At 39.5% G+C, this 16644-nt stretch overlaps 2 protein-coding genes across 2 annotated transcripts; both read left to right on the top strand.

The window, feature by feature from the left end:
• Nucleotides 1-14: 14 nt before the first annotated feature.
• On the top strand, nucleotides 15-7017 carry ak6 (adenylate kinase 6). Its single transcript, XM_054774590.1, has 5 exons — nucleotides 15-272; nucleotides 554-646; nucleotides 919-977; nucleotides 2414-2559; nucleotides 6110-7017. Exons 1-5 carry the CDS (start codon nucleotides 236-238, stop codon nucleotides 6297-6299), a joined length of 525 nt encoding a protein of 174 aa, XP_054630565.1. The 5' UTR covers nucleotides 15-235; the 3' UTR covers nucleotides 6300-7017.
• A 204-nt stretch (nucleotides 7018-7221) lies between these two features.
• Nucleotides 7222-16359, top strand: ydjc (YdjC chitooligosaccharide deacetylase homolog). Its single transcript, XM_054773446.1, has 6 exons — nucleotides 7222-7366; nucleotides 8240-8412; nucleotides 8748-8907; nucleotides 12163-12262; nucleotides 12689-12866; nucleotides 14543-16359. Exons 2-6 carry the CDS (start codon nucleotides 8249-8251, stop codon nucleotides 14859-14861), a joined length of 921 nt encoding a protein of 306 aa, XP_054629421.1. The 5' UTR covers nucleotides 7222-7366; nucleotides 8240-8248; the 3' UTR covers nucleotides 14862-16359.
• Nucleotides 16360-16644: the final 285 nt, after the last annotated feature.

Raw genomic sequence — 16644 nt, 5'->3', positions numbered from 1 at the left:
GCGTGAAACTAACACACTTGACGGCAGTGTTTCTTATGTCGAGGCTGTGGTAAATAACCGGTTGGCTCTGTACAGCCAAAATATTTCCAGACGCTTGGCTCAGATAGCCACCGCAAATATATACATAAATATATTTATATATTTGTAAAAACATACTTACGAGAATTCTTCACGTATCGTATTGTTCGTTTCAGTGCATGCTGTCAATGAGACACGTGTTGGCGACTTGCTAGGAATGAAAATGAGGAAACGACCAAACATCCTATTGACAGGTAAATAAAACTTTTACACAACTGCTTACCTTAAGGGTTAGAAAACACTTGTTTTACAATTGCAAAGTTTTGAAATAATATTAGGCTGGTTATGATTCATCAATCCAATGTTTTCTAATCGATCCATCCTGTTTTATCTACTCTTTATCCATTTGTCACGAATACTTAGGCAGAAGGACAAGCTCTTCCTTCAAAATCTGAAATTCTCATTCATTATTTGATGATAATATTGAATGCATATTTGCAAATCTCAATTGAGTGCTAATAACTTTGTCCTACAGGAACCCCTGGCGTTGGAAAAACAACCCTAGGAAAGGAGCTGGCTCAGCGGACAGGGCTCACTTACGTTAATATTGGTGATCTGGCTAAGGAAGGTAAAAAAAAAAAAAAAAACTACTTATGGTGCTTAAGAAAGCATCCAACAACTTAAGATTTTATGCAAAATTTAAGATATTCAGACTGCCTTTATCAATTATAGATATGAAAACATGCTGTAGATGATGGTAATTGTAATGAGTTTATTTCAAACATGCAAAACAATTTACATAGCAGTATATAACATGTTTACACTTGCACAATTCAAACGGTCTGAAAAGGATTAGGAAGAAGCATTACTCAAAGACAATTGGTGAAATCTTTTCTACAGGAGATCTTTATGATGGCTATGATGAAGAGTACCACTGCCCCATTTTGGACGAAGACAGGGTGAGTCAAATGCCTTTTGGAACAGTGGAGGATGAGGATTCCTCTTAACTTTTCAGTAGCAACCAAACACCATCATTTATAATGATGACTACTCGAAATAATTACAGTAAAATCCCTTCTTTATCGCGATTAATTGGTTCCAGACCCAACCATGATAAGCAAATTTCCTCTCAGTAGGATTCTTTATTCATAAATTGAATATTTTTGTAGTTGGAACATAGTAAATGTGTTTATGACCTTCTATATAGAGTTTTTAACATTATTAGAGCCATATAGTCACCTTTACACTCGTATTACCCAATATAGTAGACATTATAAGAGAAAATAAGACATACTGTAAATAAGACTCATGCTTGTGTGTGTTGCTGTAAATATGTTCCGTGCAAGGGGAGCTGAGTAGGGGAGGGGAGGAGGGAGGTGGCGAACGGGAAGTCAAGGGTTCAGCGTTAGCTTGGTGTGGGTTACATCTACAACAGTGCTCTGTGTTAGGGATTATTGTGCCTGTTATAACATCATTCAAACCTGCAATAAAAGCCTGTTGTTCCGATGACTGGTGCTTGTGTGTCTTACACAACATGATAACATTATTGACACCTAGTGACCAGTGTAGAATACTACATATCATCACAGCGTTAGAATGCGTCTACTAAATGCCTTAAATGTATATTTTATTCTATTTAGCCATGTTTATGCTGGAAAATACTTAATTTAAGTAAAAAAACAAAAAAACACAAAATTAGCTTAATTATGTTTATTTTTGGAAATGTGAAAAAACAAGTTCGAGTGAAACCGCGAAATTTGAAGCACAAAGTGGCGAGCGATTACTGTACATGTTTTGTGGGGTTATTAGGAGTCGATTCTTGGAGACGATCAGTAGGTGTCACCAGATCTCCAAGCATGATTTCACTGGGGGCGTACAGGGAAATCAATGTAATAAATAATGCTTTTGCTAAGCTTATTTCCCATTGCTTAATCATCGCATTTACTCTTACAAGTTGCGTCTTGTCAAAATGTAGATTTCATAAGCAGATAGAATTGATATCAAGCATCTTTTAGTTCAGCCTGTTGGCGGCCCTCCATGATATTTTCCCTTGAGGTGGTCCCTTGAGAAAACGAATTACCCATCTCTGCACAGCGCATGCTTTTCACTTTACTGAAGACAAAGGTGAATAGAAAGATACCTCCCTCCTGGGAGGAAACTGACGACCACATATTGCACTCTTATAGCCATGTTGCTAAGTAGTAGCACTGTCCTTTTGGTTTGTATTGTTGAATTGTTTGAAGGAGCAGTTTTGACTATTGTTGGGTACAGTGCATCTGTGCACCAGTCCTTACAGTGTTCACTAGATGTGCAACGGTACAGGTAACCCACGGTACGGTCCGTACCTTGGTGACATTGGAACTGTTGTAACCACGTGGCTGTTTTGATCCTACAGGTCGTGGATGAGCTTGAAGAGAAGATGGCAAATGGCGGTGTGATTGTAGACTATCACGGCTGTGACCTGTTCCCTGAACGCTGGTTCCACATTGTTTTTGTCCTCCGAACAGACAACACTCAGCTGTACACGCGGCTTGAAAACAGGTATCTATCATCTCTGAACATCACCTTCCTATCGGCCACATTGAAATATGGAGGCCAAAAACAGCTAACTATAAATGGAAAAAATGGGAAAAAGGCAATGTTATATAGAGAAATATGCATAAAAAGATATATAGGATAAACACGATAAATACAGGAGTAAAAAACTGCCACATTGTATAGTGGCCTGTTATTAGCCAAAAGTATGCATATTTAGACAAATGTTTCAATTTTTTTCCCCCTAAAATAAGCATTTTCAAGCATAAAAATGGCTAAGTGAAGTAAAATACAATTATAAGGCATTCAGAAGACTCATTCTAAGATGTTGTGATGATATGTAGTATTCTACACTGGTCACTAGGTGACAGTAATGTTACTGTAATGCTGGGTGAGACACACAAACACCAGACATGATTGCGGGAACAACAGGCTTTTATTGCAGGTTTGAATGATCTCACAACGGGCACAATAATGCCTAACACGGGCTACTGTTGCGGCCGTAACCGACGTCATGCTAAAACTCAACTCTGAAGCTCATTTTCTATGCTCTATGTAAATAAACTTCACATAAATTCACTTATCGGGGTCGGGTCTGGATGCCCTGGAATTGGCAGGCGACCAGTCCAGGGTGTACCCCGCCTCTCGCCCGAAGTCAGCTGGGATAGGCTCCAGCATACCCCCGCAACCCTAATAAGAATAAGCGCCATAGAAAATGGACGGGTGGAGGGTCGGGTCTGGAATCAATTAACCGCAACAAATGAGTTTTAAACAGTAAGTAATTCAAAATGATCAATGAATGAAATATATTGCTTGATGTTGTTATAATTGGCATCTGTTGAAATGATCATTTATTGTCAGACTAAATGTTTCTCTTGCATCAAGTTTATTTAGTTGTTGTTGTGACGGGATGTCAAGGAGCAGGACAAAGATTGAGGATGACATCTTCATCATAAAGAAAGGATGATGCAGTGTGATGGAATAAAGTTATCGACATTTGACAGCAACACTCCAACACAAAGGCACAATGATGATGAAGAAGTTGTGGAATTGGAAACCATTCACCACAATGAACATAAACGATTGGATTTAGAGAACGACAACGATACGGACGCTCACTTATTGTCTAATATTAGAAGCAATTGCTTTTACTACACGTGAGAAATAATTGAACAATTTCAACATCGAGAAATATATTTAAATCATTGATCATTAATTAAATTGGAGCTGTCAGAAATAGCATGTTAATGGCAACAACTCATTTATTTCATGAAGTATGTAAATTTTTTTGTGTGTAATTAACACAAAAGCGTCCCGACAGTCACACAGAGTGTGACTCTCTTTAATAACTTAACTCTGACCTGAACACATCAGTGCGAATCCATCACTATACATGTATCTCCAACTCACAAACACGCCTAGTCTGCTCTCATCAGGAAGAAACTACCTCATTGTCACTGGAAGACCGTAAGCTGCATTCAAGGACACTCCGAACGTCACAACATCTTTATGATGCATGTACTGTGTGTAATGTGTGGTCTAAATGAACAGAAAAACAAAAGCAAGAAAACACAGTGCGTGGATATTCTTATCACCCACTAATGTACAATTTGCTGTATTTAAGTATGCACTCTGCACATCTGCACTCAAAACATGTGAATTCAACGTAAATTACGTGGCGTCTAGGAATGATCTGATGGATTGGCAACCGATCAGCATCGGACGATTTCCGTGGAAATGCATGTGATGGGCGTATACCCATAAATGCCTTTCAACGGCCATCACAAAAGCAATCACCTCCGGTTCGTACTATTGCAGCCTATACAGCTCGTAGCGAGCGTCCCCTCAAACCCAAAACAAGCATATCTGCCGTTTGTGAGAGTGATATACATTTTGCACCCTGCAAAGCATGCCATGAAAAATATCTCTTAGGGGTAGCACATTAAAAAGCTTTAATTTAATACGGCATTTGAAGAAGAAACACTACGTATGGGGAGTTTTCGAGGCTCATGGTCTAATCATCAGTCAAACGGCAGCTAATGTAGCCAAAACGCAGAACGCTCGCCCGTATGTGCTTGACAGTCAGAATGCCAAAATAAATAACCTGAAAAGTAATTGAATTCATCCGACGAGATGACCATTTTCTCTCAGCGGTGAAAGACACTGGGTTTACACTGGGTTTACCGACTACTCTCTCACTTGGAGCCCCGCTGCGTGCTGCTAGAAGTCCAGCTACAGCAGCATCAGACTGTATACTCTCACATCCAAAGTCTCCCTAAAGAAGGCGTCTCATCCTCTGTAAATTTCACCAGTGCTATACTGTATGCTCTCTTGAAAAAGTAGGTCAAATCCATCCATCCATCCATTTTCTATACTATACTATACTACTTCTATCCTCATTAGGGTCGCGGGGGCATGCTGGAGCCTATCCCAGCTGACTTCGGGCGACAGGCGGGGTACACCCTGGACTGGTCGCCAGCCAATCGCAGGGCACATATAGACAAATAACCATTCGCACTCACATTCATACCTATGGGCAATTTAGAGTCGCCAATTAACCTAACATGCATGTTTTTGGAATGTGGGAGGAAGCCGGAGTGACCGGAGAAAACCCACACGCACACGGGGAGAACATGCAAACTCCACACAGAAATGCCCAGGGGAGAATCGAACTCAGGTCTTCCCGATCTCCAGGCTGTTCCTGTATTGGCCAACGTGCTAACCACTAGACCACCGTGCGGCCCAGTAGGTCAAATGTTTTTCATAAATAAATTAAACAATTTACAGTTAATCTATGTGATCGGTATTGGAATCGTTCGATTTCACTCGTGGATGATCGGTATCGGAATCGGCAGCAGAGCATCCCTAGTGGTGTCTTTGACCGCAAACCCCTCATTGCTCATAACACTGTTAAAGTGTGATTGAAATGTTCTGCTACTATTAAAGAAACTACTGTTAGGCAGCTACATTTTCAGACGTGGGGTATCTTTTCGCTTGAATAAAATTTTCAGTTCATTTGTAGCTGTTAATACATGCAAATATATATATAATATATATTGTCCTGTCATTTATCTTTCTCGTCATTAAAATACAGTAAAAATGGGCATATTTCCCACATTTTTGCAAATGGTGATTAATCATGATTAAATTAATTTGAAAAGTGATTAATTTGATTAAAATGTTTAATCATTTGACAGCCCTAAATTAAATACAATTAGTGTACTGATACATTACACAATGTTTCTGTTTTTTTTACTCCTGTATTTATTTAAATGCAATCTCTTTATTTTAACTTATATTTTATATTCATACATGTTTATTTATTCTCATTTTATTTACTGCTATAATTCACTCATCCATTTTTTTGTCTTGTAACACGATTTTTCCTTATTTCCTTCATTACTACACTCATATGAATCATTTACTTTACGCCTATGAATCATTTCTTTCATGTCCATTTATTGTAGTTTTTATTTTCTATTTATTTATTCGCAATAATAATTCATAGTTGTGACTAAAAGTGTAAGTATGAAATGTTCTCCCATCATGTTGCCAGGGGCTACACGGGGAGGAAGCTGCAAGAAAATGTGGAATGTGAAATCTTTCAAACCATCTACGAGGAGGCAAGGGAGGCCTACAAGGAGGAGATTGTCCACCAGCTGCCCAGCAACACTCCTGAGGACCTGGAAAGCAACGTGGAGCAGATCCTTCAGTGGACGGAACAGTGGATGAAGGACCACAACTAGAGTCAGAGAAAACAGCCTGTGTATGAAAAATATACTTGGTGTCATAAGTACCCTCAAGATGATAATTGCCTTTACAAATTTGGCATCACAAGTTACACGCTTGACGGTCATCGGGCTGCTGAACACTCACACCACACTGGTATGTAGTCTCACCATGTATTTGATCATAAAGTAAATGGAAAAGTACTTCAACATTCATACATGCTGTTTATCAATTAATATCATCTATAGCTAAAATGGTGTTTTGGATAATAGGAATGGTAATTGTTTGTTTCAAACATGCTTTAAAAAAATGTACATTAAAGTATATCACATGATTACAATTGTACAATTCATGTGCCAAAGGTTTATTTCATCATTTATTTAATCATTTGTTGAACATGTTAAGTAATAGATCCATTAATAAATAGAATATCACTTAAAATAAAGATAAATGAACATATAAATACAATCCATTACTATATCTGTCCAGACTTTTGGGAAGTGAATTATGAAATGGTATGTAGATGTTAGATTTTTACTAAATGCATTTATGCTATCTCATTTTTCTCCTTTCTTTAAATCCATTTGCTCTTCTCTCCCGTCTCTTTTTGTTGTATGTTTTATTGTTTGTTTGTTTTTATTGGATTTTTGGAATGTGCAACGGGCCTGTTAAAAAATATCTAGGCTGCTAATGTCCCCTGAGCAATAATGTAATAACGTTTCGACCTAAGGAAACAATAAACTGGTAGTTTTTAAATGTTACTATATGAAGTTATGAAATACTGTCGTGATGCAGCATCAGCATTAAGAAATCTTTTTTTTTTTAAATAAAATGCTCAGGGTGCATCCTGTTTGCCAGTATTTTTAATGTTTAGGCGTTACATACAGTACTCCAATCCACCACGGGGCGGTAATGCACCTTCAGCCGCTTTGACCCCCGCCAAGCAATACCGAAGAAGAGGATGAAGCGGCCAGTTAGACGAGCAGGAAGTGTCAATCAAGTGTAAACAAAACACTTTTTTTTACATGTTTGCTCTTCTAGATTCGGCAATCATGGACTAACGTTGGGAATACCATGGATAAAGGTACGTGATTCTTTATTTCCCCTTCATCGAAGAAAATGTGTTTTGTGTGAGATTGACACCATTGACAGAAGGACGTTTCTTTTCAAAGTCCATCCAATCCGTCTTCATGCCGCTTATCCTCACTAGGGTCGCGGGAGTATGCTGGAGCCTATCCCAACTGACCCTGGACTGATACGCTTTTGAAAGTCCATCTCTATTATTCTCTTAGAGTATCGAAAGGAAAATAAAACACAACAAATTAGGTAAAACTTTTAATTCCTCCGAATGATAAGGAAGTCCATTTCAAAATATTGTCAGATGTTTTAAAAGTTATTTTGAGCAAATTTTCCATTCACTTGTCGTTTACCACCACCACTCCTTTCATGAAAAAATGGCACTTCTTTTATATTTATTGACAAAAACAACCCTTGGAACTTCCTCTTAACAACTACTGATCTGACTCTTGCTCAAACCCAGAAATATTCCAAAACCAAAAACACACAAACCCCATAAAACCTTTACAATGGGGAATTGTTGCAAATGAAAAATGCTGCAATCACATAAATACTGCAGGATCAAAAACAGATGCAAAAGAAAACGCTGCAAATGCCGAAAACGCACTCACACAAACACCCCCCCCCCCCCAAAAAAATAACTGCAGGAGCGAAATGCTGCAAGTTCACAGAACAAAACGTAGTTAGCCAAGCTACCATGAAGTTAGCCAGGCTATCAAGAATGTAGCCAAGCTGCCCTTCTATCCTTTTCGCTGGCTGAAGTTCAGATTATTGTTGTGTATTAATATGGTGTATCGTGAGTGAGAGTAGTGAGTTACTCCATTCTTTACCTCAGCCTTGGAAGTGATGTCATCTTTGTCCTGCATGTCCTCCACACCAGTCTGCAACAATGCCGCAGCCCAGAATCATGCTGGTGGTCACGGGAGATGATTTTGGTTACTGTCCCAAGAGGAACCAGGGCATCGTGGACTGCTTCCTGGCTGGGGGCATTTCCAGCGTGTCATTGCTGGTGAATGCATCTGCTGCCAAACAAGCATCTGATTTGGCTAAAAGGTAAGGCTGGAGCAGATAATGAGGTCTTCTAATCATTTCTTTCATTTGTGAATTTACAAGAACGCTAGACTGGTATGCTTGTGATAACATCTCGCAATCCATTTTCTACCACTCATCCTGTTCAAGCTGGGGTCTATCCCAGGTGACTTTGGGCAAAAGTCAGAATACACCTTAGACTGGTTCTAATCTAATATCACACCTTAGGAGGAATCACTCGGAATCAGATACAGCTAGCGTACCCGCAGCTAAATTAAAAGTGACGGGTGATGTGTTGAATGAGGCCAGTTTATAATTTCACTGAGCGTTTCATACGAAAACGCTGCTTTCCTTGTCAGACACAGCATCCCAATCGGGCTCCATGCCAACCTGACAGAGGGCATCCCTGTGTGCCAGGATCTCAGACAGACCTCCACACTCACCAATGAATGCGGCTTCTTCCACGGCAAGATGGGCTTCCGTCAGGCATTGGAAAGACATCAGCTCAGCATGGAACAGGTGCGGCCTATTTCTTTTTATATTCATCCACATATTGGGGGTCTACGGCGAAAGTGGCTCCACAAACCCAGGCTTTGTGCTCAAGATGCAACCTGACAAAACCTAACATCCGCAATCAGACTTAATTGGTCCTGCGACGGTGGTTGTCAACTTACTTTGGCGAGTCTGGTTTTTGGCTTTGTGCTAAGTGCACGTTCACATGAAAGGGGCTGTTTGATTATGACTATGAGATAAGCTAAAAACAACATTGTCGCCGCCAATACAGCGAGGGAGGACTGTTGGCATGCAGCGTGTAATCAGTTAACACTGATTATTATTAAAACTATGCCCTACTAGTCTTTTCATTTATCAACGCTCAACATTGCACAACTTTGACATTAACACTTATCCATTTAAAAAATAAATACACTGGAGCAACAACTTTCGTTTTTGATGTCATAAATTAATAATTTAATCTGCTGTATTTCGTTGTGACCACTAGATGGCAGTGTTTTTGTGGCGACTTTTTTCCTTTTTATAATAAAAACAAGTGTTTAATGCAGTTGATTGACGCCAAATATTGTAATATAAGAAGACTAACAGGCTCAGTACTCACGCAAGGACGCCTATGACATTTACATCTGCTAAGATGAATTATTGATATTTCATTTTATTTCTGGTGCTCGCGTGAGCGTATCTAGCGTGTTCCCTCAGCTGAAAATCTGTGTCACTTATAGTTGGATAATATCATAAGGGAATGCTTTAAAAAAAAAAATCCATGTCCCATCGGGAACCTCGAAGTTGTAAATAAATGGTGACGCCATCTCCGAATTAGTTAAACAGCGAAACAGCGGCACTTTCATAGCTGATTTTAAAATGAAAGCCGGGACATAACTTGGTCCCGAACAGACTATGAGTTTAGCCTAATTACATGGCAATACAGCTGCTTTAAAGGAGAGCTACCTTCACTGAACCCGCAAGTCCGGCTTTTCCACTCAATGCAGCTCGCTAACCCACTAAACTTGCTTCGCACAATACCACCATTGTTTCATTGCCCAATGGTGGCATCATTTTATTTGTTTTTATTGTAATGCTTTTTTTTTACAGAGCAATGTGCAACATGTTAGAATACAACACGTTAGATAAACCAATCGGTTTTATATCAATGCTTGAAACTGTCAAGACGAGAATGACAAACCATGACAGCTCTTGCTGTGTTTCAGTGTGGAAAATAAGTTTTTTATGCCCTGCTGATTTTGTAACTTAATCCCACTGAGAAGATGTGAACAGTCCAGAATTTTTATTATTTTTAACAGAGAGAGAGAGAAAATAATAATAATAATAACAATAATAATAAATCCCAAAAATGTCTTGAAAGTTGGCAGGTCTGGCTCAGGGTTTTTGACCTGAACAAGACTGAAATGGACTACTAGCGCTGTAATAACATTGTAGACCTGCACAGGACTGGAATGGACCACAAGACCATTGACAAGATTTTATACCTGCACAAGACTGGAATGGACTACAAGACCATCAGCATGATTGAAGACCTGCACAAGACTGGAATGGGCTACAAGAACATTGAGGCTGTATACCTGCACAACACCGGAATGGACCACAAGACCGTTGACAAGATTTTAGACCTGCACAAGACTGGAATGGACTAGAAGACCATCAACAAGATGCTTGGTAAGAAAGAGAGCAGACAAGATTGTAGATGTGCACAAGACTACAATGGACTACAAGAACATTGAGGTTGTAGACCTGCACAAGACTGGAATGGGCTACAAGAACATCAAGGTTGTAGAACTGCACAAGACTGGAATGGACTAAAAGAGTATCAACAAGATTGTAGACCTACACAAGACTGCAATGGACTACAAGACCATCAGCTAGATCAGGGGTCACCAGCCTGTCAATCGCGAGCCACCAGTCGATCTTTGGGACTTTGCCAGTCGATCTCGAGGAGATTAGAAAAACAAATGATCACATCAGTGCCTCCCCTCCCAGAGAGTGACCAACAGGCACTCATTTTGACCACTGACTCCGCTCGTACGCCTCGCTGCCCTCCAGGCACACAACCCGCAAGCTCCAGCCAGAACCCCAGCAGCCAAAACCCGGCCGGAGGTACCAGTGCAGGTACACAGGCTCGCCTCACCCCGTAAGCAACAAGCGGGACAAGCATGCATAGGTTGGGAGAAAGACAGAGCGGGAGTGACAGAGCGCAGCTACAGTATGTGCCTATGTAACCAACAGTAGCTATTGCGCGTTAATTTGGCTCAAAATCCGCCTTTGCTACCTCAAAATTAAGGCACAAATATAACGCCATAGACATGCACTTCCAGGAAAATTGCCGAAGTTCGTTAGGGCTGACTATTGTAAACCATTGACCTGCCCCTCTCTCCTCAAACCACCATTACTCACCCGCGACACTCAGCCAACAAGCCAAATAGAGTTGTAGTTTGCTCAGGGAGCCGACGCCACAAGCCCCACTCCAAATAACATACACAAAAGTAGGGATGCCCAAAGTGCAGCCCAGGGGCCATCCGTGGCATGTTTGTCATTGCATCACTGCAGAAACAAAATAACATTTGAAAAACAGCAAAAAATTGTCAAAATAGAGCAGAAGGTAGAATGAGAAAAAGCTAAAATGTTTACACCAACAACCAATAATAACACAAAGCAGCTATGTATTAAAAGACAAAGGTTTAAATACTTTAAAAACCTTTCTACAGAAATAAATATACAAAGCTGTACTTTTTTTTTCTAGACACACACACAAACACACACACGCATACACACACATACATACATGCGTACATATATACATACAGTCAAGGGAAAAATGATTAGACCACCCTTGTTTCGTCATTTGTTTGGACAAATATAATGATGATAACCTGATGATCCTGCGGTGCCCACAATGCCCCCCTGCTCAAGAAGACACATGTACAAACGTTTGATGTTGAACGTTAGACATGACTCACACAAGGCTTTGGAGAATGTGATGTGCTCACATGACACCAAAATGGAGCTCTTTGCATGCATCAAATGGACTCAGCATGGAAATGGTGAATATGAGTCCAACAACAGCATCCCTACCGTCAAACATGCAGGTGGAAACATTCTGCTTTGGGGATGTGTCCCCGCTAAGGGTACAGGAAGACTTCACCAGCGTTGAGGGGCCATGTGTTGTAGAATCTTGTATGAGAAGCTCAGAACAAGGGCAGTATTTTAACACTGGCAAAATCCATTGAAGTATGTTTCTTTATTCAGGTGGAGCAAGAATTGAGAGATCAGATCAGGCTATTCCAAGAACTGACAGGTCACCTACCCCATCACATGGATGGGCATCAGCATGTACATGTACTGCCAGGTAAATCACATTTGATGTCTGGTGCGGTTTTCGCATCAAGCGGGCCAGTATGTTTTTGACCGTCCTCCATCTTGATGTAGTTGGTTCTGCCGCCAAATAGCAATCCATGACAACATGTGGATTGTGCTGTGACTTAATCAAATTAGTAAGACGATAAAGTAAATAATAAAAGAATAAATACAAGTGACTTTGTTCTTGTCAGTAGAAGCAATTGGCAGGACTGGTTTAAACTTGTCAGTCATGGGAACCTTTTCTTTTCCAACAACTTCAGCATCTCACACATGTTCCAGTTGCATCGCTCGCTCTATCTCCAAACACGCAAGCGTTACTCCGACTTTGAAATAATGACTGGGGGTAAAGAAAATGTGCTTTAAACTACTCAGTACCAGGTGAGATTATTTAGGTGGTTGTGACCTTGTGTTACAGAGGTGCGTGAGGTATTTGCACAGGTGCTGTCAGATCACCGAATCCCATACACTCGCGTTCCGGTGGAGCCGGGTTTGCACAGTTGCACTTGGCTGCCAGCACATCTCCAAAGTTTCTACACTCAGGTGGAGAAGGATGCTCTGGACTCCGTCCCTGTCTTCAGGCGATATGGAATAAGGTGAGTGTGTTTTTATTTAGGGGACAGTGACTTCCTATCGCTGTCACACATTTGCAACTTTCCAGGCTTATGTACATGTTTATTAATTATTAGTAGGGACGAACGAGTACACCACTATCTGTATCTGTTCACCCGTCTAAATTATCTGTATCTGTACTTGGAATGGGCGGAAGTGGGCGTGGTTTAACCGCAAATGGGTGGGACTTAAATCTGTGCATTATTTAAGGCTGAAATTGACATGGATGTATCAGAAGGTGCTATATTTATTGTTTATTATTCAGCTATATGTGTACTGTGTATGTGTAAGTGATGTTACACTTATTGTAACAGTTTTTAGGGCTGCCAAAAGTAGCACATTAACAACAGTAACTCATTTATTTCAATTAATTCCATTACGTTTTTTTAGCGTAATTAATGCATACGCATCATGGCAAGGCACGGCTCTCTGTTATGACGACAGACAGCAGCACAGTATAGCCCCCCACAGAGTCTGTCGTTCTTTTATAACTTTATTCTGACCTGAACACATCAACAGCAGTGCAATTCAAACACCATGTATGTATTTCCAACTCTAAACAAACCAAGTAAATGTCTCAGGTCCATTCGTCATTGCAACGACACTTTCTTCTTGTCACTAGACAAACCGCGAGATGCATTCATGGACACTCCGAACATCACATTAACGCCTTTTATTATGCGCCTATGTGTGGTCTAAATCGGGTCACAAACTTATGTTCTTATTCTTTATTGTGTTTTTCTTCTTTTCTTGGGAGAATGAACAGAATAAGATTTTCATTGCATGGTATAACTGCTGTTTTACCATGCACATGACAATAAAACTCTCTTGAATCTCTTGAAACACGATGCTCGCTGTTCTAAAGATAGCTCAAATAGTACCACTTACCTGCGAGCTGCATCTATTTTTTTGGTTGCTATTCTTGTTCAAATCACACGTGCATGTAAACTGGAAAAGACAATATATTTAAAAAAAACACTTAATAATAAACTTAAAATAATTGTAAAAAAGACAGTTTTAGTAGTGCCCATTCTCTTTTGTTCCTTCAAGTTAACATGTGATTAAACGTAGCTCCCATTTACGATGTGAGATAGGCACACGAATGCACCAGGAAATAACGCTCAAATACTCTGAAGTTTACATTGTGCACCAAGATAGAGGTCAGTCCTTTTGCAAATAGTCTTTGTGGATTAAATTTTAGTTATTGTGTGCAGACTATTGTGTTTATGTTAATGAGCCATGACGTTATGTCGGAGTTTGGTCAAAGTACGTGTTTTGGGTGCAGCAAAATATGGATTGGTGGACAATGAGGTGTTATACTTAGCAGATGAAACGTAAGTCCCACTCTTTTGTATTATTTCATTCACTGTCTTTGTGACACATTTTTCACAAAATGGCGACGCGCAAACGGACTGAAATTGACGTCAGATTGTGTTTTATACACAACAGACCTGAAGAAAATATTCAACACTGTTTCCCCTGTTTATTCAATGTGTTTGCAGTATATTTTTATTTGGTTATAGCGGCAAATCACTGTAGTCTGTGTGTTGCCGCGAAATTGAAAGCTCTCTGTGGCAAGGGATTACTGTAAAGTGTTTGTGGGTATTGGTGATGCTGAATATCCAATGAATGACAATCCAAACCCTTTGCATATCCACAGGTGGCCGGATGTCTATCTGGGACTGACCACAGTAGGACAGAACATGTCTGTCTCCAACCTGCAGAGAGCTCTCAGTTATGCCTCGAAACCTGTGGTGTCCCACACTATGTCCTCTTGTGAAGACAACGTGGTGACGGCAGAACTCATGGTGCACCCGGGTTACCCCAGTCACCCCCAAGAAGGCGGCTGCGGAGAGGGACCCGATGACTTCTCCCAGTCGGACGACCGACGACATGAGCTGAGCGTCCTCGTTGATCCGTCCCTGCTGGCCATGTTCCGCCAGGAGAGAGTGCAGATCTGTGCTTTTAAAGATCTTTGAGTGAAATGTAGATATACATACACGTCTTATTTATGACTGCAAATGTCTGCAACATACACTCATCAGCAATTAGCTTGATGACTCTACAATGTGAGCACCTCCATAAAGTTACAGAAAGGCAAACTTCATAACATGAAGGCTATCTTCATCTTTATTCACATGTGCACTATAGATTATACTGTATAGATAAATACATAGTTTTATAGAGATTTTATACTAGAAATACACACATATTTAATCATGAATGTCTGTGTACCATAAAAATGAATAATTATTTATAAAAAAAAAAAGAGCCAGTACGTACAGGAAGTGATGATGGGCAGAATATCACTACCATCGATACCAAGGACTCCCATATTGGTATCAATTCTCAGATTACAATATGGACACCTGAATGCATTTGGGTGTTGACAGAAGAAGTACCAGTAAGAATAATGTGAGCATACGTCTGTAAAGTTTAAAGTAATTGACATTCGCTTTCTTTAGAGGACAGTTGTATTCGGCGGTATTTCAAAGGATGCATGTTAAAATGCTGCATGTTACATCAAATCCATTTTTGTCATTTATCAGCAGGTAGTTGAGGTGGTAAAATGATGTCCTGCTCCAATAAGTTCCTTTCTCAGCGCCAGGTGTAATGCTGCATTCGTTATTACATTTTCATTTCTTTTTTCTTTTTTTTTTGGCGTAAAGATCATCCACGGTGACAATGTCAACTAACCAGAGGCGCAAAATACAGTGATATTTTTCATCAAATACAGTAAGTACTACATCATAAGTGATTTGTTTTATATTTCATTGTTAATACAAGTTCTTTGATTAAGAAGTGGAAAGTTACAGCGAAGGGAGTTTGCAACTTTAAAAAGAGGGTGAATAATAAAATATACTGGGTGACCCTAAAGTCTGGGCACATGGGCCAAAAAATAATTAAAAGTGATTAAATTTCATGCAATGTAATAAATAAGTACATAATATTGGTGAATATTTTCTAATTTTTAATTTCATTCATTTTTATGCAATTTTTATTTACGGCATGTGAAACAGTTTTTATGTAGTTCCTTAATTTGTACAATATTGTTAATTAGTTTATATGCATATATATTAAAAAATAAGGATTATTAATTATGAATCAATTATATATACTGTAATATAATTATATATACTGCGATTGGCTGGCGACCAGTCCAGGGTGTACCCCGCCTGTCACCCGAAGTCAGCTGGGAAGTCAGCTGGGATCTTGAATTATGAGTTCACTTTTATATGTATAATGTATGTATATTACATGTCCACACTTTTGGGGCATCCTGTATTATGTATTATGATACATTTGTTGTGCGTATAGTTAATGTGTCTGAGCTGTGATTCAGAAGTTGGGCTACAGGGGGCAGCAATGTTTTAGCTCCTCGTTGTAGTCATGCCAAGGCAACAAGAGTTGTAACACAAACAGAGCTGTGTCTGTTAAACGTGTTTTTAAAAAAATATATATTTTGTGAGACAATAAAAGGAGTATTTTTGCGTCACCCTGCCTCGTTTTAATTCCACCTACATTACAATGTCAAATTATCTTAATAATAAGCATGAATGACTATCGACTCACGTTTGATATTTCAAATGTGTATTTATTATGTTCGATTATAATACAGTACGATAATACTTCACAATAGTCCGTTTTCACTTATCATTACCTAAATTTTACATTAAGCTTATTTTGTTAGTGTAAACTATGTAAATGATGAAACGAAGTGTTTTATTAGTGTATATTTTGTATAAGTAAATAATGTAATAT

The sequence above is a fragment of the Dunckerocampus dactyliophorus genome, chromosome 4 (assembly GCF_027744805.1).
Source record: "Dunckerocampus dactyliophorus isolate RoL2022-P2 chromosome 4, RoL_Ddac_1.1, whole genome shotgun sequence".
NCBI lineage: Eukaryota > Metazoa > Chordata > Actinopteri > Syngnathiformes > Syngnathidae > Dunckerocampus > Dunckerocampus dactyliophorus.
Note: the sequence above shows the minus strand (reverse complement) of the source record. Positions and strands in the feature narration are given on the sequence as shown.